The sequence below is a fragment of the Watersipora subatra genome, chromosome 3, assembly GCF_963576615.1.
Source record: "Watersipora subatra chromosome 3, tzWatSuba1.1, whole genome shotgun sequence".
NCBI lineage: Eukaryota > Metazoa > Bryozoa > Gymnolaemata > Cheilostomatida > Watersiporidae > Watersipora > Watersipora subatra.
The window spans coordinates 6,188,271-6,210,734 of NC_088710.1; the positions used below are offsets into that span (position 1 = coordinate 6,188,271).

The following is a 22,464-nucleotide window of genomic DNA, read 5'->3' on the forward strand; positions in this document are numbered from 1 at the left end:
CAACGCTTTAATATTTAAAAACTAATATAAGTAACCAAACATAAAATTCATAACCTTGATCAAGTTTTTATCCAAATCTAGTATAAATACAAATACTTGTAATTTGATAAACATATATATATCAATATTTGTCAATATATCTGGTATATATACACCAGTTATAGATATTAAAATCTACTAATGAAAAATCCACATCGCACTGGATGTGATCTCGGGACCTCCAGATCTAAAGCCGGCGAACAATCATTAAGTTATATGGAATACTATGAATTCATTGAGCAAATCGTCATTACATTGGTTAAGACACTCATGCTTAAAGCAGTTGCTTGGGGTTACAATTCTTAAGCTAGCCCAAAACGCAGGTATTGAATAATCATTATTTCAGAAAAGATCTAGCTTTCCAGGTAGGTCACTCAACTTCAATAGGCAATTATTCTATCACCCATGCAATGCCAGACATTCATCCAATTTACGTATATATATATATATATATGTTTTATATTTGCATAGTTTTATATAAATTCTTGTATCAAGATCATTCATAAGTTAGGAAAGTGCAGGCAGTTTGACGACTGTAGATATTAATGAAGCTGAAACTGTTAGGAAGCACTCTATTGATTTTGTTTTTCAAAGTGTCAATGACAAATTAATTAAATTAACTCGAAGTTAGTAGTTATAAAAACTATAACATTCTAGCGTACTTGTGAATGCATTTGTTACTTCCTTAGACCTAGCTGATTAGGGTCATCTTGTCCTAAATTCTTATTTCGGTTGACTGCTGCTAGTTGTGCCGATTGACTGCTTTAATCACAAAGGCTTTAAACCAAGCGAGGAAAATTACGACAAGTTACTTTTTTTCGGTTAATGACAAACCAAAATTTTATTAGTTTTACTATAAATCCCTTTTAGACCGGTTTGACTAAATGAAATACATACTGCATCGTAATTAGTTGAGAAATAAAATTCACAGTTGGCATCTCAATTTACATAAATACATAAAAACATTACTTCTGTTGTGTTTTCTAGCCTTAGAACAAACCCATTGCCTGCTTGTAACAAGAATATGGCCTATGCCCCGCCACCTGCTGAAGAATTCGAAGATTCTGATGAAGATGACTTTGATTTTTCTGACCCTATTGACATGACCAGTCCCATTGCTCCTATAGCATCTGCTAATGGAGTCAGCTCAACTGGTTTCAACTGGGGAGCTGATATGGTAGATTAATTTTACTTAGTATTTCAAGGAACAAAAGTATTACTTACTACCAAAGTATCACTTTTACGTATAGAATGAAGTTCCACTTTTACATATTTTATAATTTAGCTCTGATTTATCATCGAGCACTTTGTAACGAATTGTGCAGCACACACTTCATGTATATATATATATATATATATATATATATATATATATATATATATATATACATGTATATATATATACATGTATATATACATGTATATATATATATATATACATATATATATACATGTATATATATATATATATATATATATATACATATATACATATATATATATATATATACATGTATATATACATGTATATATATGTATATATATATAGTAACTAAAAGCATATAAAAAAAGAACTTTACACTAAAAACCTAAATTAGTGGAGTAATATTTGAAAAATATTACGAAGAAAGTAAACTTATAAGGTAATATATACATATAAGACATATATATATAAATATACATGTATATTTATATATATATATATATATATTGTGTATGTACATATGTGTAGATATACATATGTAATAAATACATGTTTATATATATATTCTTTATATATGCATGTATATACATGTAAGTACATTTATATATACCGTAAAAGCTTTATTTGAACGCCATGACGCTGTATTTTTCAACCCTTTATTGGAGATGTCGTTCAAATAAAGGGTGGTATTGTATTTTTCAAACACCTCGTAAAAATATTGAAAAGACAACCTTCACCCTTTTACGGACGACTTAAACGTCGCCTATAATTTACCCTCTTTTGGGCGGAATGACATTAAGCCTTCGAGTGGAAGAAATCTACTGACTTACTTCCAACTTGCCATAGATATCTAAATAAATATTCACAGGGAAGCTGATACATGTTTTTACCAATTAATATCTATTGCTTGCAATTGGCCTACAATTATCTTATAGCCGGCGTTGCAATTTGTTGGAGCTTTCAAGATTTTAATTTCATTCTAAATTTGAAGGCATATTTTCATTTTATAGTTATATTTAACAAGGTTGCATAGAAGCTCATTGCACTCATTGATGTGTTTGCTACAGTTTGCAGCCAAAACTAGCTTTTTACGCGCCGTAGAAGAGGAGTTACGAGCGTCGATCCATTGTAAGCGAGTTCATGTTGCTCCAATGTATAAGTTATATAAAGATAATAAGGTATCACATGCTACAAATATATATTCAAAAACAAGTGACATAAACAAACAGTATTTGTAATACATTCAAAAACAAAAGTAAACATTTTTAAACCAAAATTAACATTTTTTTATAACATAAATTTTAGCGTCGTTTGATCAGCCAGTTTCATTTTGATCATTTGTTTTTGAAACCATTCCATATTCTTCAGGCTGTCCAATACCTTCCACAGCGTCTTCTGACCTTAAGTCCTTTTCTGCACAGCTGAGCTACTCAATATTAGGGTCCAAACAACTTTTTAGCACATCAAAATTTTCACTCGAAGCACTTTAGAAGGCATGTATACACTACTCTCACGGGAATAAAGAGAAGCTGCGTTTAATCAATATTGTATCAAACATTTAGCCTCAAAATATGTAGTAGCACAGGTTCCCTCGTAAAAGCACACAACTTTTTTCACATTTGTTGAAGAACCTAACTGCGTTAAAAAAACGAACTACTGTTAGCCTGATACAGCTACTAACTATTTCCATGGTGTTGTGTTCAAAGGTTTAATGAAAAACTGTAAAGATTTAGTGATGGACAACGAACTTTGATACGAACAGAAACAATGAATGAATTAATTGTTATCGATGTAATCGAGTCATTAGTGCAGTTTTGTGGACACTTTTCTACTGATAATTTGTTATTATGGGTTTTTAATGATCAAGAATGTCACATAGAAGCGGCATTCAATTAAAGAGTCTATTTTTCAACCCTTCTCCCATAGTGGCGCTCAAATAGAGGCGGCATTCAAATACAGATTTTATGGTATATATATATATATACACCATATATATGGTATATATATTGTATATATATATACATGTATATATATATATACACGTGTCGTCACAGATGACGACACATAAACACTGAGGTATATATACATGTATATATATATACATGTTTATATATATACATGTTTATATATATTTATCTCAGTGTTTGCGTGTCGTCATACATGTATGTGATTCAATCTGTCTACCCTAGTAATAGCTATCAAAATCTTGGAATGAAAAGCCCGCATCCCGCTGGATTTAAACTCGCAAAGATCGCAATGGCAGGTTGCTAAACTTGCATATCTAACCAAAAAGCTACGCAGGACTTACAATTCCATTGCTCTTATCATATACCGTATACCCTTTTCCGGTTGCACACCCTAAATGACGTATTAATCGATACATTTCGCCTACGAACTAGGATGCCACTTTTTTCGCCTAACTCTATTAAACACGATGCTCTTTCGTCTTCGCCATACTAGGGCGAATTTGTTTTTCGTCATACGATAACAACAAAAAAATTTCTCGCAATTAAAATGTGGCGATTTTTGTACTGATTACGATAAAATGACAAAAATGTCAATATGCTATTCGCCGACATACCTCCTACAATGCTGGAAAGATAATCTCAGTTCAGCGTTATTTGTTATGGTAAAAACAGTCGCAAACAGATCAGTGACAAAATTTTAGTTCAAAGTTTGAAGTTTAGCAAAATACATAAAACTTTCTTTAAGTATGTATTTAGTAAGCTAAATTCATTCAAGTTAGACTCAGCGTTTATGTTACACGTCTATATCGAAGGTAAGAAATTCCCATGGTATGTCCTGCTAGCACATTGTAATGTTACATTTTTTTGCAGATCAAAACCACTAAATACGATAAAGTTGTTATAGGTAACTATAGTTATTATGGTTAACATATTGTTTTGTTACTATTCTTTAATGATGATGATTTTGATGATCTTTACCAGGAGGTGATTGCATTAGATAATTACTATGGGTTTCTATACCACTCTATGTACATCTATAGCCTACGATATTTTTACATGCCAACACTGAAATGAACTAAAATCATATGTATACCAAATAATTTTTCATTGTGATCACAGCAAAACAGACTATATTTAGCCATTGCTTGCTAATGATTTCACATTTACATTCGAACACCTTTACAGTTTTATTTTTCCTCCCAATTTATTTCAGCAAAACATTTCTTACATGATACAAAATTTAGAAGTTAGTGGTTTGAAAACCTTTACCGTTGTTTTATTTTTCTCTTAATTCATTTAAACTGCACAAAAAACACTTTTTTCATGATACGAAGTTTAAAAGTTGGAATGCTAAATGTTGTATATATATGTTAAATAAAAATAAATTTTCTGTCCAAAGGCTTTTTTTTACCCAGGCAACGCTGGGCAATCACCTAGTATGGGTATATATATATATATATATATCATAAAACCTCTAATTGAGCGCCACCTTTATTTGAACGTCACCTCTATTTGACCGCCACCATAGGAGAAGGGTCAAGTAATAGAGCACAATCGCGTTCAAATAGAGCTTTTACCGTATATATATTATATATATATAGAGGTTTTATGGTATATATATATGTTTATATATAAATGTGTATGTCTGCACATTCAATATCGAGGTTTGTAAACACACTGTGTATCTTGTTGAACCACATCAATGTTATTTGGATAATCTACTGGACTTACACAGTAATTTGCTACTAGTACGCTTCGCAGTCTCATGCACCGTGAGAGATCGTAATGATTAATCAGTATACACATAATGAATTTGTGAAGTCGTGAGGCGGCCGAGTGGTGTAGTGGTAGAGCGCCGGGATATAAATCGGAGGACCCGAGTTCAATTCCTTTGTGAGGTAATTTTTTCCTGACACTTTTAGCGTGGCGTCATACAGATGGACGGACACGATTCTTATTATAGTAAAGATTTAAAAACTGATCTGAACTATTATTATACTTTTCTTTCTTGTCTTACCATTATGTCATAACTGGAACTTTCTTCAAGTTGAGGATGAAATCTTGTAAAGTTACAGAATGCTCACACTCCTAAGCAATCTACAAAGAAGAGAAGTCCTCCAAAAAGCAAGATTCCTATTGCCGCCCCTACCAACAGCGGTGTGAATATTGAAGATTTCAGGCTAGCGGTGATTCGAGGAAGCGTAGAGTCAGCAGTTAAATACATAGAGCAAGGTATTATACTAGCTTCAGAACCTGTCTGTCTGTGGGCTGTATGGCTGCGCCCCTCAGACGGATGGCATCTGTGCAATGATAAGTTTACTAGCATTTGATTATTGCTGACAAACATCTGAATCTAACAAAGATATGGCTTTGCTTATTATTATACAGCAATAATATTATAGCTGGTACTTGTTGCTATGGTTACAGCTACTGACTTCATCAGTTTAGTCTAAAGGCTGAAGCCAAATCAATGGCATTGCAAAACGCTAGTACTAGGTCAGCTTTGCGATGAGTGCTTTGCAGAGCACACTGGAGTTGTTATATGCAAACATAATCCTACGTTCTGGGCATTAATAGCTGCAATTTTTTATTGTGCCATATTATGTAATATACGTAATTGTGGAATATAAATTTCATATTATTTTAGTATTCATTTTAAATCATTTTGTTTGTAAAATAGTTTTTATTCATCATAGCGCTATATTCTTTTATGAGCGATCAAATTTTTCTGAGAAACTCCTTTCCTTCAGTTTGTTTCAGATTATGTTTTGAAACAAACTCCCTGATAATTTGCTAGCCACTTGAGATAAAGCCATCAAGCACTACCTATACACTTGAACACACTAGTATTTACTCCTAGCGTCAGCCTTGTCATCAATGCTTATGAATTCACTCAATACTTCTCCAGTCAGCTTTATTGCAGTACATTGTTATTTCTCTTTTAATTAAATTAGCTTTTACGAAAATGTGTGTGGCCTGGATTGTTACGCAGTTGCTAGCTGGGTATACCGGTACATTATGCGCGTACAATGTCCTTTGTATTCATTTGGTAGAATTAAATCACTCACACATGAAAGGATTCATTTAATCACAGTATAAGCGTGCACTCAGGTTAACTCCTGCCTGCTCCATCCCTCCTTTTTACTCACAATTATTTTCTAGACATATTCCACGGGATACTACAAACCTGGTGCAGACCTGGGGTTGTCTTTTGTTGCTAAATAAGTAAGGTTTTTCTTAAGACTAAACCAGCAGTACTGCTGCCTGTGGAAAGCATTAACAAGGGTTAAAAGGAGGCTGGAGGAGACACTTGTCTCCACTTGTCTCCAGTCATTGAGAAGTTTGTTTCACGATAAATTGAAGAGATGAGAAAAAAGTTGTTTCCGTGGTAGTCTATCTATTCTGCCTTCTGACTTAACTACGCCCCAATTTTTACTGACCTACAATGACTAGAATGCAGATGCTGAGAGTTATTCGTAGAGGGAGTTCAGTTTGAGTTGAAGCTTTTCTGTATTTCACAACCCGCTCATTATCAGTTATACACTCTTTTTACTTTAGCTTGTACTCTTTGTACTAATAACATAGAGCTAACAACTCGTCTAGTAGCAGAATATATCTAGAATGGGGACAGGAAGATAATCTTTGGATAGCCTAAGTTTTTGACCTAAACCCTATGGGCTATGCATTTTCTAGGCTTATACTTTGTTCCAATGGAGTTCATCTTCGGTAAATAAGTTACTCGCTTGTTGGTTTTCAAATGTGCCTCCTTACTAACGGTTGACTGACTGGAGTCAGACTCATACAAGACCTGTTGAGTATTGTCACTCGCTGACAGCTTTGAAGAGCAGCGTATAGTTACAACCTGGTTTACTTGTGACACTCTGGGTTTTAAAATGGTCATTTTGACCAAATACTGTAAAGGTTTCGTATTAAGACAAGTTGTTGTAGAGCTACCTGTACATACGCTAGCTGAGTACCCAGCATTCTCTTATTTGGTAGAGATGAGTGATGAACACCTTATGCAGTCAAACTTAGACTTACCATCAGCTCAACACGCAAGTTTTGTCGTAAACTCTGTAAAATGTGCACAAAATTTTATCTCCACATAAACAATAGTTTCCAACATGCGACGTCCGATATCTTCCGAAACATTAATTTTATTAGTGAAAGGAAAAAATGTGCAAAAATTAAATGTTAAAATAATATAAGAATATAGAGATCAAGTTAATTTAAATTATGTGTGCTGTAAGGTAGAGTTAGTTATGTCAAATATTTCTACCATTCACTGTATCTCTGAACCGATGTATCGCCAAACCTATACTTGCGTTTCACTGTTTCTTAAGTAAATTGTGGTTCTCACTCCGATGTGAACAGCCGGCGGTGTGTCTGCGGTACTCAGGGAGGCTGTATGTTCTCAGCACCTATGGTACCGGCAGTGATTACGCAATGGAGGAATTGTTTGCTCCTAGACAAGGGTTTTTTTTACATATGGAGTTGAGATATAACGTATGTTTTCAGATCAAGGTCATACTAATTCCTTCGTTCTCAGGGAAAAGGAAAACATGTACACGCAATGACTTTTAAATGCATTTTCACACATACGTAAAAATGCGTGTAAAAATCTTATGCACAATACATTCTCGGTGCGCGGGCCCGTCGGTGCATGGTTCTCACTACTGGCGACGTCCTGCAACCTATGCAGGGGACCATAAAAAAGTTAACTCGTTGAACATTGCTGGTGGTTGTAGGAAAATGGCCGCCGGCGCCTGCTGGTTCTCAGCAACCGTGAGTTGCACCACCGCCGCTCTTTACATAAGGAGGGGGGAATCGAGCCCTCTTTACATAAGGGGGAGAATCGAGCTTAAGGCAACACATTGTTCATTTAGTTTTATCTTATTCAAATTTTTGCTTTCATTTTTGCAAAGTAGCAATATAATGCATTTGATATATATAATCCTTGAAGTATTTTACATCTTTGAGCTCAAGAACAACATAAACCAAATACATTGTATTCTTATAAGAATATTTGCTCCAACATACAATGGTTTTGACATACAAAACTAATACTGGAGCCAATTAACTTTGTATGTTAAGGATCGATAAAAATGAATAGTGTCATGTATGCACTTATTCGACTATATATCTGCACTTAAAATCTGAGGCCTATTATAATATACTACATAATAAAAGTCCCTTTTCCTTTGTGTACTTTTGGTTGCAAACAATAAATGGCAATTTTCCTAAAATAGTTTTGAGCTGAAAGTTTTAAAAAGGGTTTTTGTGACAACGTACAAAATTCTGTCACTAAGCACTTAGAGCACTTTATGATATTTTTGTAACTTTGGTAATGGATTAAATTGGACGTTAAAATGCGGCAATACTCAGCTCAGATTTTTTTTTGGGTTCAAACAGCTTCATTTTTGGATTCAAATTTAGTTGTGAATACTTATGTAACATCGTCAATAGCTGTTGCTGTGCTACCATCCCTTGATAGTTTTAGGGTTTGATCATACAATTTATTTTACCGTAACCTACAAAATTTGAATCATACCACCTCCCCTGCTATTCTGCCCAACGATATCACCATTTCTATTTCAAGTATTTAAAGTTATGTTAAAATTATTTACAGCCATGAAGTTACCCACTTTTTAGTGTCTAATTTTTTATATCATCTCTCTGCTCCATCTGTGCTAACTAAATATTATAGCAAATATTGTTAACTGTGACCCGTTATGTTTGCAATGAAAAAGGCAGCTAATTTTTGACAGGCGTCGATGTGAATGTAACATTCAAGACTGGTTGGACACCTCTTATGTACGCATCACATCAGATCAACCAATCACTAATGACCCTTCTCCTTTCCAATGGTGCAAACCCAAACACAGGTAAGATGTAGTATGTTGTCCTGGTGTTAGAGTTACTATTTACTCTTTTGTTATCAAGTGATCTACTCATCTGAGGCATAGTTGTGTCAGAAACCTTCATGGTTTGTTGCCAGGGTGTACAAAATTTAATTTTAGGCAGTTTGTTCCCCTTCGTCTCTCCCCGTTATCTCTCTCTCCTTCATCTTTTTCCCCCTTATCTTTTGCCCTCTCGTCTCGCTGCCCCTCTTCTTTCTCCCTCCTATCTCTGGTTTCGTCTTTCCCCCTCTCATCTCCCCCCCCCCTCTCATCTCCCCCCCCATCTTCCCCTTCTCATCTCCCCCTCTCGTCTCCCCCTCTCATCTCCCCCGCCCCTCATCTCCCCCTCTCATCTCCCCCCGCCCCTCATCTCCCCCCTCTCGTCTCTCCCCCTCTCGTCTCTCTCTCCGTCTCTCTCTATCGTCTCTCTCCCTCTCTCTATCGTCTCTCTCCCTCTCTCGTCTCTCACCCTCTCTTGTTTCTCTCGCCTCTCTCCCCCTCTCGTCTCTCTTCCCCCCCTCGTCTCTCTCTTTTCTCTCATCAGATTGTGAAGGGTAGGCGATTACAGTATAAACATCTCACCTGTACCCCAATTCTGTATCCTATACACAAAGATACTCCAAATGCTTACCATAACGCCTCTACTTCTGGTTTCACTTCTTTTTCAGCATGACTGTCATTTTACAAACGATTATATATAGTGTAGATAGTAGATTTTTATTGCCTGCAGCTAGTCATGCATTGTTTGCAGGTTCTACTACTGCCCTCATGTCCTGCTGCACTTCAAATGTACAAAACAGAGAAGATGAGTTGGAAAGTTGTGTCAATATTCTTATAGCAGGAGGCGCTGACGTCAATGCAATTGACAAGTAGGTATTTCTCGCATAGCTGACACTTGCTGGCAGCAATGACCAGTTTATTTGAGAAGGTACCAGCAGCGGTGGTCAGGTTTTTAAGGAGGGGGCTGGCAGAAATGAGCAGTTTTTGTTTGCTGCTGGCAACATTTGCCTGCTCTTGTTAGAATGTGCTAGCAGCGATTGTGAGTTATTCCAAAGAAGTATTGTTAGGTAACAGATTTACAGAATTTAGCTATTAGTTGTCCAAACTTTGTTAGACTTGAGTCAGTGTGCTGCATACAATTTATGAAGATTATTCAGTTAACCTGCTAGCTGAATAGGAAGTACGGATTGCCATATACAGTTGGCCATATATTACAGTTGCCATATACAAGCGTCATAAAATTCGATGATGATAAGCGCTGTACTTGGATGTAATAGTGAGTTGGCACTTGCGCTGTTTAGACTAGTGTGAATCTCCTGCTGTCAGTCGAAGCCGGTTAAGACCAGACTATGGCTTTGACTTTGTTTTGATTGTGGCTCTCCAGGACAGTCTGTTGTCTGCTGTTGTTTGCCAACATGTTGTCTGGATGTTTCTCCAGGGCATATTGCATTACGCTGCATCCTTGACTCTGCGTCTTCCCCAATTTCTCCTTCCTTCACCGAGCTGTGAGTAGAGCAGTTGTTTGGGGAGTCTGTCTTTCTCCATCCTGTGTACATGACCAAGCCATCGATGGTTCTTCTCAAAGGTTCTTTATGCTAGTCGAAGAACCTTACATTGGATGACATCATTGTGTATAATGGCGTCATCTAATGATGTCAATATACGCCGATAAGGGTAGCTTTCAGACAATATATAGTTTGTAGGGATTCTTTGATTAAAAAGTGTCGTTACTATGGTCAAACAACATGTAAAGAAATATCATATACATTATATTTACATTATATGTATAGGCCTATGTTTGGTTATATGTTATACATGTACTTTTGTGCAAGTTTTAGGCTTGTTCTTGGCTGAAATCATAGGAGATGAGGTTTCCTGTTATAAAACTGTCAATTTTAGAGTAACATAGAGTAAAATCATAAAGTAAACATTTAAAAACCCGCATATTGAGCACAAGCTACTTAATATGATTATTATTTTAGCCCAAATTTTAGATTTTTAAGCAACACGCGCCCTTTTGAGGTAGGGTATTGCAATTAATTTAAAACTGATCTTAATATGATCTAATAATCAATAATCTTGTCTGTTATAAGCAAAGCATGTACACTAGGCATACCATTCAGCGTTCAAGACACAATAGAGACGCCTCACACACGCTAGTGTAAACATAGCTGTATGGTTTCATCTTTGACTCAGTTTTTTATGTTCGAAGCTAAAAGTTAATTAAAATATTTTCTACTATCAAGGCGTGGTATTGTTGCGATCGAGTTGCTTTCTGATGTGTTAGTTTATATATGTCTATGTATATATATCGACATATATATGTATGTCTATTGGACAAAGCTTTCATACTCTCGTTTGTTGATCATGGCACGGGTATGATTGGACGATATCACTCATGTATTACTGTTGCACGGCTGGAAACTTGGATGGCTAGACAGAGCTTTTACTGTTCATTTGGTTTATTAAATTCAGTATGTGAGCATCTTTGTATTTTAGCAAGGATGAATTTTAGTAAAATAAACTTCAAAGTTGACAAATTTTAATTTTTAGTATTAAAATCGTGTCATTTTTGTCAGTTTGTATTTTTCTATACTCTTTTGTTGGTCTACAAACTCGAATTATGTATAAGATGATGCATAGAAAACAGCATCAAAGGTTAAAGGTCAGTGTAAATCAGTAGATTATTTCAAGGCAGGCATTGTAGCTTAATAGTACTCAGTTAGTCAAAATAACGTAGCAGAATCTCTCGCCAAAACTATTTCTGGTTTAGATTTTTGCAGGTGAACATGATTCATTTTCTTATGTATTTAAATGCTTCTGTTTGCAATTGTCAACGTAGCCGTCTGTGGCAGGTATCAAATGACTGCTCTCATGATGGCATGTAAAAAGGGACACATTGGTGCTGTTAAGGCTTTGATTGTGGCTAAAGCAGATGTCAACCAGAGAGAGGCCAGAGGGTTCTCGGTAAGCTCACTCGATATGCAAATGGAAACAATTTTATTGTTGAAGGAGAAATGAAAATAGAAATAAGCTTAGTAATAATTATAAGAATAATAGAAATAAAGGAGGATAAGAGTCATTTATTTATATTGTGTAAATCTAAACATAGTTCCTTTGCTAAATTGTAGTCTGCGTTAGGTTTCAATATGTTCTTAGCCAATAAGAGTGCACATTACACTTTAGTAAAAGTTTCCCGTCCAATAAGAATGTGCATTACATATTGTGAGAATTTTCTAGCCAATAAAATTAAGCGTTACATATCAATTAAAGTTTCTAACCAGTAAGATCATGTGTTATACTTGAGTGAGAGCTTCTTAGCTGATAAGAATCTGCGTTGCACTTTAGTGGGAGTTTTTAACCAATTAAAGTAGGTATTACATTTCTGATAGAGGCTCTTAGCCAATCAGGTGTCTTTACTGCGAGCTGTCGTTTTTAAATATGGATTTGAATCCATTCCTTTGAACAGTTTCGACTTTTGCAATCACTTGGTTTTATTTTAATTTTTTAAATAATTTAATTTATTTTTAGTTTTTTTACCCCTCTGATGGTATTGTTGGTGTCTCCTTTGTTCGTCACCATAGAATAATATGACGAGCTCATATATGTAGCATCTTCAGTGCCACTGTTACAGCCCCTCTGCTGGGCCTGCACTAGTGGCAGTCTTCCTTGCATCAAGATTCTCCTTGACCATGGAGCAGATGCTTTTATGCGGACGCTCGATGGACAGACTCCTATCATGTTATCAGCGAACTGCGGCAACTACTCACAGGTTAGTGAGGAGTGTCTGGAGTGAGCTTCACTTCTCCACAATCTATTCTCTAATGTTTTAGCTTCGCATCTGGCTAGGAATACAGATCTGTCAAGGCTGGTTCACACTTATCACCCTAACTCGGCGTTGATGCCAAAATACTTTGGTGATCGTCGGTTATAACAATGTTCACACTATCATAAGCACACTCCGTTGTTAGCTTCCGTTTTCATTTTTCTTTTTAATTTTTCCTGAAGAACTTCTTTCTTGCTGTGCGCTCGAATAAAATACTGGTCCTGCAGCAACTATCACAAACGGAAATACCGTATATAGATCAAGCTATTCGCGACAGCGAATCATCATCGCTGAAATTGTGCACATTGCACAGGCTTTCGTCGGTCCCGGCGAACTATGGGAAAAGTTTGACAGCTGCAATTTTCTCAATGTATCCACGTTGCCTTGACGATGCCATCGGTTTACATTGAATGTAGTTGATGAACATCGAGAAGGCAACTCCAACATATGGCAATTAGTGTTGCCTTTAGTGAGACTGTGTAGAGCTTAGGATGTGTGTGGAAAGCATTCATGCCGCTTGACCATTCCTATCAGTCTCGGGCTGATGGTCTTGACTGCACTCACGTACATAATCTGACTGATAAGTACAATTCTGGAGGTGTGCAGGTGTGCATGACGCTACGTCATGACTGACGTGATAGGACATGGCTGTCAGGTGAGAGGCAGCATTCCCGATAACAGATGTTTTATAATCTGTCTGCATATAGGCCGGATATTAACTGCATATGCATTCTATGGCTGTGGGAGCCACCATACGTCACATGTAAATATCGTAGTTGCCAGCACAACCCTTTGAAAAACTCATGCAACAGCTGAAACAATCTTGGCGCCATGCAGTTAAAGCCATTATTTTAGTATGTTCTTTGAACGCCTACGGAACTAAAATGGGCGATATGTATGAAATTGGGCGACCTCAGCTGTCTCAGTAAAAAGCATTTTAAGCAGTGAAATTCTCTAAGGGCTCCCATTTGGGAGAGGGATTAATTCAGGGTTATGGTATGACTACTCGACAGTATAGAGCAGTGGTTCCCAACCAGGGGTGCTCGCACCCCTAGGGGATTCGAAACATCATCCCAGGGGTGCGAGAAGCAGGGCTGCAACTTTTAAGAAATTTCATTAGTTTAATGAATTGTTTTGCATTTTAAAGGATATGCTATCTTTTGAGAAAATTCTAAGAAAATTTTCAAAACCTTAAGTCGATAACATCATGGACATCCTAGTTGATGGTATTTTCATTCTTGAGTCCTTGATTCCGTCATGGCACCAAACAGAAAAAAGGATTCCCGAGTTGTTACTTCGTTGAGTCCTTGCTGGACGACTTTTCCACGTTTAAGTGTGATACTACCAAACGTACAAAATTTCGTCATACGATCTATCTATATATACCGGTATATATTTTTAAGTGTTGGTGTGTGCGTCCAGCTATAGCGCACGCTGATTATTTTACCGATGTGGCCACGCGTTATGACACCCCTGTTATAAATTCTTTTTCGTAAGGTTCAATTACTATATTTGGGGTCAAGGCCAATTCTTCTTGCGCGGACAATTACATTGAAATATTTAGGGACCTGAGTATATGCAACGCGATGTTTCTTCGTCTTTTTTCATTAAAGCACATAAATTACATAATTTTTTCATTATATATTTCACTACATCAAAGTCTTGGCTTTCGAATGAACCTATAGTCAATACACAAAGAATAATAGAACTATGAAAAACAGAGTGTCAAAAGTATGTTTTGCAAAAAAAAACACTTGGTTCAGGTTCTCAAAATGTGATGTCACAATTATTATTTAGCCTTAGGTAGTCGATCCCTTTCGCTGCCATCGAGGCTGCACTTTTCTGCGACAGTCGGACCTGTTAAACCCAGAGAGTGCTAATAATAAACTAGGATTCTAGATAATCAACAATGCCCAGGATCGAGCTAACGCCCCCCACCAATGCAAACACATGTTCTGGGTTAATTAATTATGCTTCAATAAATGTACTGTCGTTGATAAAGGTAATGAAATCACATCGATTAAATTGTGACCTGTGGGTTGCGTGGCCCTAGGACTATATGGCCCTAGAACTATATGGCCCTAGGCCCTATATGGCCCTATATGTCAATCGCACTTTCGCGAGATCACGCAATGCTTGAAACTAATTAGTCTCAGTCGCGACCCTCAACATCACAATAAAATGAGAGGGCTAGTGCATAATATCATCGGGAAAACATAGTATGTTGCTTGGATTCTGAATTGTTTATCATAGAAATAATCTGCACATGGAGAACTAATGACACTGATTCCTTTGTCATCTTCATTGGTTCTCTGGAGTTGTCCTATCTTCGCCTGACACTAGCGTCATTATAGTAGTTGATAAATATAAGCGGTAAGCAATAAAATAGGCGGTAAGAGCACACAACACCGCATATGAAAATTGTGACGTCACAATTTCCGAGCCTATGCAAGTAAACATTTCTGCGGAAGAGCTCTGGGGAAATCCTATAAACACCAACCAATGTCTGTTTCACCATGGCAAACAATTGCTCATTCGAAAGCCAAGATTCTGATGTATTGAAATATACAATAAAAGATTATGTAATTTATGTGCTTTAAAGCTAAGAGTTTATCTCAAACTTTAAATTTTGCGATTTTTGTACTGATTATATACGTTACAAAAATATATACGCTGCATCGACATCTCGTAGCTTACATACTTGCTATTTATTTTACAGGGGTGCGAGTTATGGGGTATTTTATTTTTAGGGGGTGCGAGGTTAGAGCAAAATTTTTTCAGGGGTGCAGGAGTGAAAAAGGTTGGTACCCACTGGTATAAAGTATGAGTCACAGGCTAGGGAGATTGGCTCACCCAGTCAGAGACTGAAACGTTGCTGAACTCTGATGATACCATATAGAATATTAAATATACTTGATTTATATCAGAAATTGCCTTCAGAATATTAATAAATTAGATGCAACAAACTGTAAATTGTAATAGGAGTAATTGTTTTATAATTGTTACAAAGCATACTAACTTTATATAATATAGGCACTACTAGTGCATACTGTGAGCGAGATTCCATACGATTTGTACATGTAGTTATATGGGTATCCTTCAATGACCAGTTGTAAAAAAGCGTATTTCTTTACGGATTAGCTGTTCTATCTACCACATATTCTATTGTCTATATACTTTGATCTCAGTCGTAGTCTATTCATTGATAATTTAGCTAACCTTGGCATAGCTGTTATTCTAGCTGTTGGCATTTCCATAGGTGTAGTCGAGTAAAACAATCAAAAACATGTTATAACAAGAAATAGAAAAATAAACAGGTTTGAATATAGCCTATAGCCTCTGCATAGCACTTCCTTTCGTTCTGAGTTGCGCAGTAGGGTTGACTGTTCGGCTGTTAATAAGTGTTATCTTACAGGGTTTACTTCTACAAGGACTATGTAGTCGCAGAATACACTGAGGGTAAATCATGTTTTTTTAAACTTTACATACATTATATCGTATTTGCTCTTTCTTTGCGCAGATGCCTAGAAATCGTCATGTTTTTTTTTTCAAAGCTGAAGCTCATGCAGAACCTGGTATAGTAAAATTATGGACTTAATCTAGGCGCTCTACCAGTTGTGTATGACTAGTTGTCTGTTGTTAACTAAATAGTCTTTTGTTGTTTCTATAACTGTAGCAGGCTGGGTCATGCTGCTCCCTAGCCTGTCTTGACAAACTGTTGTTTTTGCAGAGTTGTCCCCCCTCCCCCTCGAGCGGGCGAGCAACACAACAGCTTGTCACAAAACGTACTGCACCTGATGCATCAGCTGCACTGAAAGGGAGTTGTTCTCTTCCGTCTATGCGGCTCGGCTGCGATGATGTTATGGCGGTCGCTCCATTGGTAATCGTAACGAATTTCACGCAAAAATTTATGTAGAAAAAATAAGATTACAACGTTTAATCAGCGACCAGTCTCTGCGGTAAACTTTAGTCGAACTTGAGAACTTAGGCAACAAGAGCAACTAAACATGTCGTTATTTGTGCGCTCAGTCAGTTTTATTTCTACTTTTGTATCAGTCAGTTTTATTTGTTCTTATGGATTTTATTCTTAAATTCTACTAACGCTTACAACAGAGACTGGTCGCTGGTTAAACGTTGTAATCTTATTTTTTTCTACATAAATTTTTGTGCGAAATACGTTATGATTACCAATGGAGCGACCGCCATAACATCGCAGCCAAGCCGTATAGACGGAAGAGAACAACTCCCTTTCAGTGCAACTGATGCATAAGGTGCAGTACGTCTTGTGACAAGCTGTTGTGTTGCTCGCCCGCTCGACGGGGTAACAACTCCGCAAAAACAACAGTTTGTCAAGACAGGCTAGGTTAGCTGCTCCCCCAACTCTTGGTAGTCCTCTAGTTTTATTATTACTCAGTTACGAGCTTTAGATAGAAATAACAGTAGAAATATGTAGTCGGCATCTCTTGAATGTACTCTTTAATAAGTGTCAAGCCAAGGGAGGCAAATCCAAATTTAGCTTCAACCTACAATCTGAAGATAATAAATCTGTCCCTAGTTGAAATATTCTTTTGTCATACTCCATTGAAGAGCGGGTTTAGCCTCGGGATGTCTATTTGTGCCAATTTTTAGATCATTTCCTCTTCATATAGGATATATTTCTGCTAGCTAGACAATGACTAACAGTTTGTAATATGTAGATATGTGATATGATGTAGATGTGATAATATGTAGATTGTACAAGCAATTCAGCAAATCTCACCATAGATGAATGCTGTAAAACATGTCTTGTCATCAATGATTAAAGACTTTCCTTATGATTTTAATATACAAAATAATATTTTCTTTGAAGTATGATGATGATAATAAAAACTAACTTGAAATACAATAAAACCTCAACTTATGGTCATCTTCACATACAAACTTTTCAGCATTCTAAGTGAAATTATAGTATATGTCAGAGTGAGTTGCAGCAGTTACGTCTGAGTAAATTATATGTATATGTCAGAGTAAGTTACACCAGTTATGTCTATCATGTGACTAGCATATGTCAGAGTAAGTTACACCAATTATGTCTGGCATGGGACTAGTATATGTCAGAGTAAGTTACACCAGTTATGTCTGTCATATGACTAGTATATGTCAGAGTAAGTTACACCAGTTATGTCTGTCATGTGATTAGTATATGTCAGAGTAAGTTACACCAGTTATGTTTGTCATGTGACTAGTATATGTCAGAGTAAGTTACACCAGTTATGTCTGTCATGTGACTAGTATATGTCAGAGTAAGTTACATCAGTTATGTCTGTCAAGTGACTAGTATATGTCAGAGTAAGTTACACCAGTTATGTCTGTCATGTGTCTAGTATATGTCAGAGTAAGTTACACCAATTATGTCTGGCATGGGACTAGTATATGTCAGAGTAAGTTACACCAGTTATGTCTGTCATATGACTAGTATATGTCAGAGTCAGTTACACCAATTATGTCTGTCATATGACTAGTATATGTCAGAGTAAGTTACACCAGTTATGTCCAGATAACTGGTAACTGATAGAGATAACTGGTAACTAATAGAGATAACTGGTAACTGATAGAGATAACTGACGACTGATCAGCTTTGAATACAAAATTGTTTATTTTCATCGCATTCTTTTGATAGTTCTGTTTTGTAACGTATTAGATAGAAGCCTACTTTTCCTCCTTGCCTGGGTTCCAAAGAGAAGGCTCTGATGAGGCTGGCTGGATACCTCCTACTAGCAAACTAACCAATGGCAATACTCCCTTCCAGCAGGCTTCCGCCAGTGCCATGCCTCCTCCTACTCCCATGCCTCCTCCTACTCCCATGCCTCCTCCTACTCCCATGCCAGATACGACTACTGAGGAACATTTAGAGTGAGTCAGACTCAGCTAGTTCTTTCTATGGTAAATAATGGAGCCGAACAGGAAGTTATCACTGAGTTGTTGGGCATTGTGCATTCAAAATACTAGAAAGGCTCGGGATCTATTGCTAGGGATTTTAGGTCAGAAAATAAATATCTTATTCTTTTGATGTTTGTTTTCGGTATCAACCGTCAGATTAAGGGGCTGGTCACATGCAAGTAGGAATCAGAATAAGGAGTCATTTAATGGGGCAATACAATGAGTAAACGACTCCTAAGTGTCACTCATTGTCATAGCCTGTGAGTTGCAGAAGAATCTATCCATATCAAAGGTTGTCAACCAAAATATACTATATGAGTTTATTATTTGGAAGATAAAATTTACATGCATGATACATTTATACACATTATATTATAATTACACTAGCTGTATACTTTTATATTATTTTTGAATAATAATTTATTGATAGGAAACACAGAAACAATAAACCGTTGACTTAGTAAATGGTAATTATCGAATATGTATGAATGAACTATTGTCATGTCATCAGAGACTCGTCATTCAGTAGTTGAACTAAGGCTAAACTGTTCATCTAAAGAATATCAAGGTAAGATCGCTGATCACTCTTCATAAGGAGTCTAAATGCTCTGTCGCCGCCGAGAATTAGGTAGTATTTGCCTGTTTTGTGGTAGAAAAGTCAGCCAAAGTCTGACTCCTACATTCTCATGTGAAGCTTAGTTATAAAGAGGAAACAACTCTTAAAAATGCTGTCGACTTACTACATTTTTTAATGTCAGGAAATACGGGCTATGTTTGTAGTCAAACAGTATATAACAAGTTTGGAGAAGTGGAGGTGTTTCTCTATGGCTTGGAGTTGTCTGAACTTGTGCCCAAGTTTCAGAAGCACTCAGTCACTTTAGAGCACCTGCTTAGTATTACCGACGATGAGCTTATCAAGGTAACGACAGGTTATGGCTGTTTATTCGTTCCTCGTTTGTGGCTCTAGGATGTATCGTTATTTCCTTGTTGTGTGTTCTAGTTGGTAGTTATCTCCTACATCAATAGTCTGGCTTGTTATCGAAATGTTACATAGTCATAACATCTGTGGTTATAGTCAACATTGAGATGCAGATGACCTGTAGACTTTTGTTTTAGGCTAGATCATAATCTGTCCTCATCACTTCTTCAGTATGTAGAAACTGAGTATGTAGTCAGTGTTTATTAATGTGTGTTTATGATTCGGTGGGAAATGGTATCTCTTGCATATATGATAGGCGTTATATCTCTCATATTTCTAGATTGGTATTGAGTCTGTTGGGCATAGAAAGAAGCTTCTAGACTCCGTCCATGAGCTGCATAAAAAGGATTGGCAACCATCCAGCATTCCAGCGTATGAGAAAGTGAAATCTGGCAAGCAACTTAGGTGAGTCATACTCCGCTCATTAGCTCTGCTTCTTGCAGTGTTTTATTCGGGGTACTGCTTGGAAGTGTTGTTGACCTGTCACTGCCTGTCAACTAGACATATGACATGGTTGTTTTGATGACACACATGGTAACTTTTCCATGCCTTAACTTTTCTCATACTGTAAGTTGTTGAAAAGAGTGTGATTACCGGTGAGCTTGTATTTGGTGGCACTTTTAATTGATAGCACCTGCTTAAACTTGTCTTGTGTTTGGTTCGACTACTTGTAATGCATACTTATTTTTATAAAGTCATTATTAAAGTCAGTGAAATTTTTATATGAATCAATGGTGATTTTTGTTGACTAGTATTGCATTTAGTTTTTAAATTTTCATGTCTTAACTTATTAAATACAAACCTAAAGACTAGGCATGGTGTCACATTTTCAGATTTGTCAGATAAAATTATCTATTGTTCATAGACCTACACGCGATACTACCTTCTCTTTTTACCTTTTCATATCACTGACTTGCTGCCCCACACACATTTTATACCTCGGTGTAACACTTGCTAATTACAGTACAAAGGTCTTACTGGTTAGAGGAAGTAATTTCTCTGTTACAATAGCAAGTATGCACCGCTCAATGTTGTAATATCTTTTGTATTTCAGCTGTGCCGAGGTAACAACAATCATAGCCAATTCAGCCACTCACAGCGCATGTATGTCAGCCAGTCTAAAATATGTAACATCTCAGGTAGTCCAAAATCCCTCTCTTCTGCAAGTAGACAAGGTGAGACGCGTGTATCTTGCCCTGCTTGTCAGTAAGATTTTAGACTTGTTTGAACACAGCATGGGTAACTGTCACTGATTGATTCCGTGTGTTTGCAGCAAGGTAGAGGTCTACACGCCCTACGCAGGTTCCTGCATGAGATGATAGCAAATAGTGAAACACAACTCGCTACAGCTACGTCTCTCAGATCAGAAATAGAGAAGGTTTGATTTTCTATTCTTCAGTACTCAATTTTTATGGTCGACTTTTTCGATATTCTCTATTTTATTGGTTTCCTCTGGTTATCCTTTTTTTCCGATCCATTATCGTTTCATCATCACTTGTTTTTCATTAGCATTTGCACCTTCTGTAGTAGCGGAGATTTCTTGTTTCCTCTGTAATGCTTTTACAGCCAAACCTCTACACGCAAAGTCAATCCGATTCAATATTTGTCTCATAAGTCAAAATAAAAATGAATACATTATACTTTGTTTAATTTGTTTCAGAGCTAAAAAAAATAATTGCTTTAAATAATTACATACATATAGCATTAAAACTAATGCACTATATAAAAAACTATAAAGAAAACTAAATTTGAAACTGCTAAATTAAAAAACGTAAATTTAAAAAGCAATGTTTAACAAAAAGAGGTTTTTTTTGTTACATTTCCTGAGAGATGCGTGAATGAAAGAGTAGGCTCAGTATTGCTGAGGTAAAGTGGGTTATACACAGTATAAATGCAACCAGTCATATTGTAAACATATCTGTTTATTAGTTTAATATTTTGATATTTACTAGCTTTTTACTTTCAATTAAAAAACTTTAATGCCTTGGAAAATTTGAGACATTGTGTCTCAAAAAATAATTTGTATGGCAGAAGAATTTCTGTACAAATTCGTATGGAGAGGTGTTAGTCAGTCGAGGTGTGGTTGTACAAGTCATCTGATTTATACTCTGTCTCTACATCCTTGGTCTAACTCTAAAGTATGCCATAAAAGGCAAGTAGGTGAAAGTGTGATATTTTTATGTTAATTTTAACTTTATTTATCCGTTTGTGTGTAGACATTGGGTTCTGGAAAAGCTGAGACAATCGACCACATTACAAGGGAGACAACTGCCAAGTCTAGTAACCGGTTGGTTACATACTCAGCCGCTCTTTTAACTCTCGGAGTCGTCTCTCTCGGCGTTTATGTCATATCTAGAAAGTTCCCAGATATAAAAATTCCTGGCTTTAGTTAGGAGGGTGTTTTATTGGCCTGGTTTTACCTCGATTTGCTTGGTATGAATTTGCGTTTTAATGCTATAAGATTTTTTGTATCAAATATTTTGGTTGTTTCCTCTGAATGGTGAACAAAGAATACTCAAATACTAAGAACACGGGTGTGTTAATATGTTATATGTATATCATAATATAATTTAAATAAACTGTTTTAAACCTTATAACTGGCCTGCCCTGCTTTAGAAGTTCTACCTTTC

General features: G+C 36.4%; 1 protein-coding gene across 1 annotated transcript; it reads left to right on the top strand.

Annotated features, from left to right (window-relative positions):
• Window positions 1–1,031: 1,031 nt before the first annotated feature.
• LOC137391470 (ankyrin repeat, SAM and basic leucine zipper domain-containing protein 1-like) lies at window positions 1,032–22,418 on the top strand. The gene is made up of 12 exons (XM_068077955.1): window positions 1,032–1,216; window positions 5,286–5,442; window positions 8,979–9,095; window positions 9,862–9,979; window positions 11,966–12,077; window positions 12,745–12,882; window positions 18,617–18,828; window positions 19,636–19,774; window positions 20,115–20,239; window positions 20,889–21,009; window positions 21,108–21,212; window positions 22,051–22,418. Exons 1-12 carry the CDS (start codon window positions 1,064–1,066, stop codon window positions 22,225–22,227), a joined length of 1,674 nt encoding a protein of 557 aa, XP_067934056.1. The 5' UTR covers window positions 1,032–1,063; the 3' UTR covers window positions 22,228–22,418.
• Window positions 22,419–22,464: the final 46 nt, after the last annotated feature.

Excerpts from the sequence above, each read along its gene's own strand:
- LOC137391470 (XM_068077955.1), top strand. The coding sequence starts at position 1,064 with ATGGCCTATGCCCCGCCACCTGCTGAAGAATTCGAAGATTCTGATGAA. Across the intron at positions 9,980-11,965 it reads GACGTCAATGCAATTGACAA|GTATCAAATGACTGCTCTCA; the intron begins GTAGGTATTTCT and ends CGTCTGTGGCAG. Across the intron at positions 21,010-21,107 it reads CTCTTCTGCAAGTAGACAAG|CAAGGTAGAGGTCTACACGC; the intron begins GTGAGACGCGTG and ends GTGTGTTTGCAG.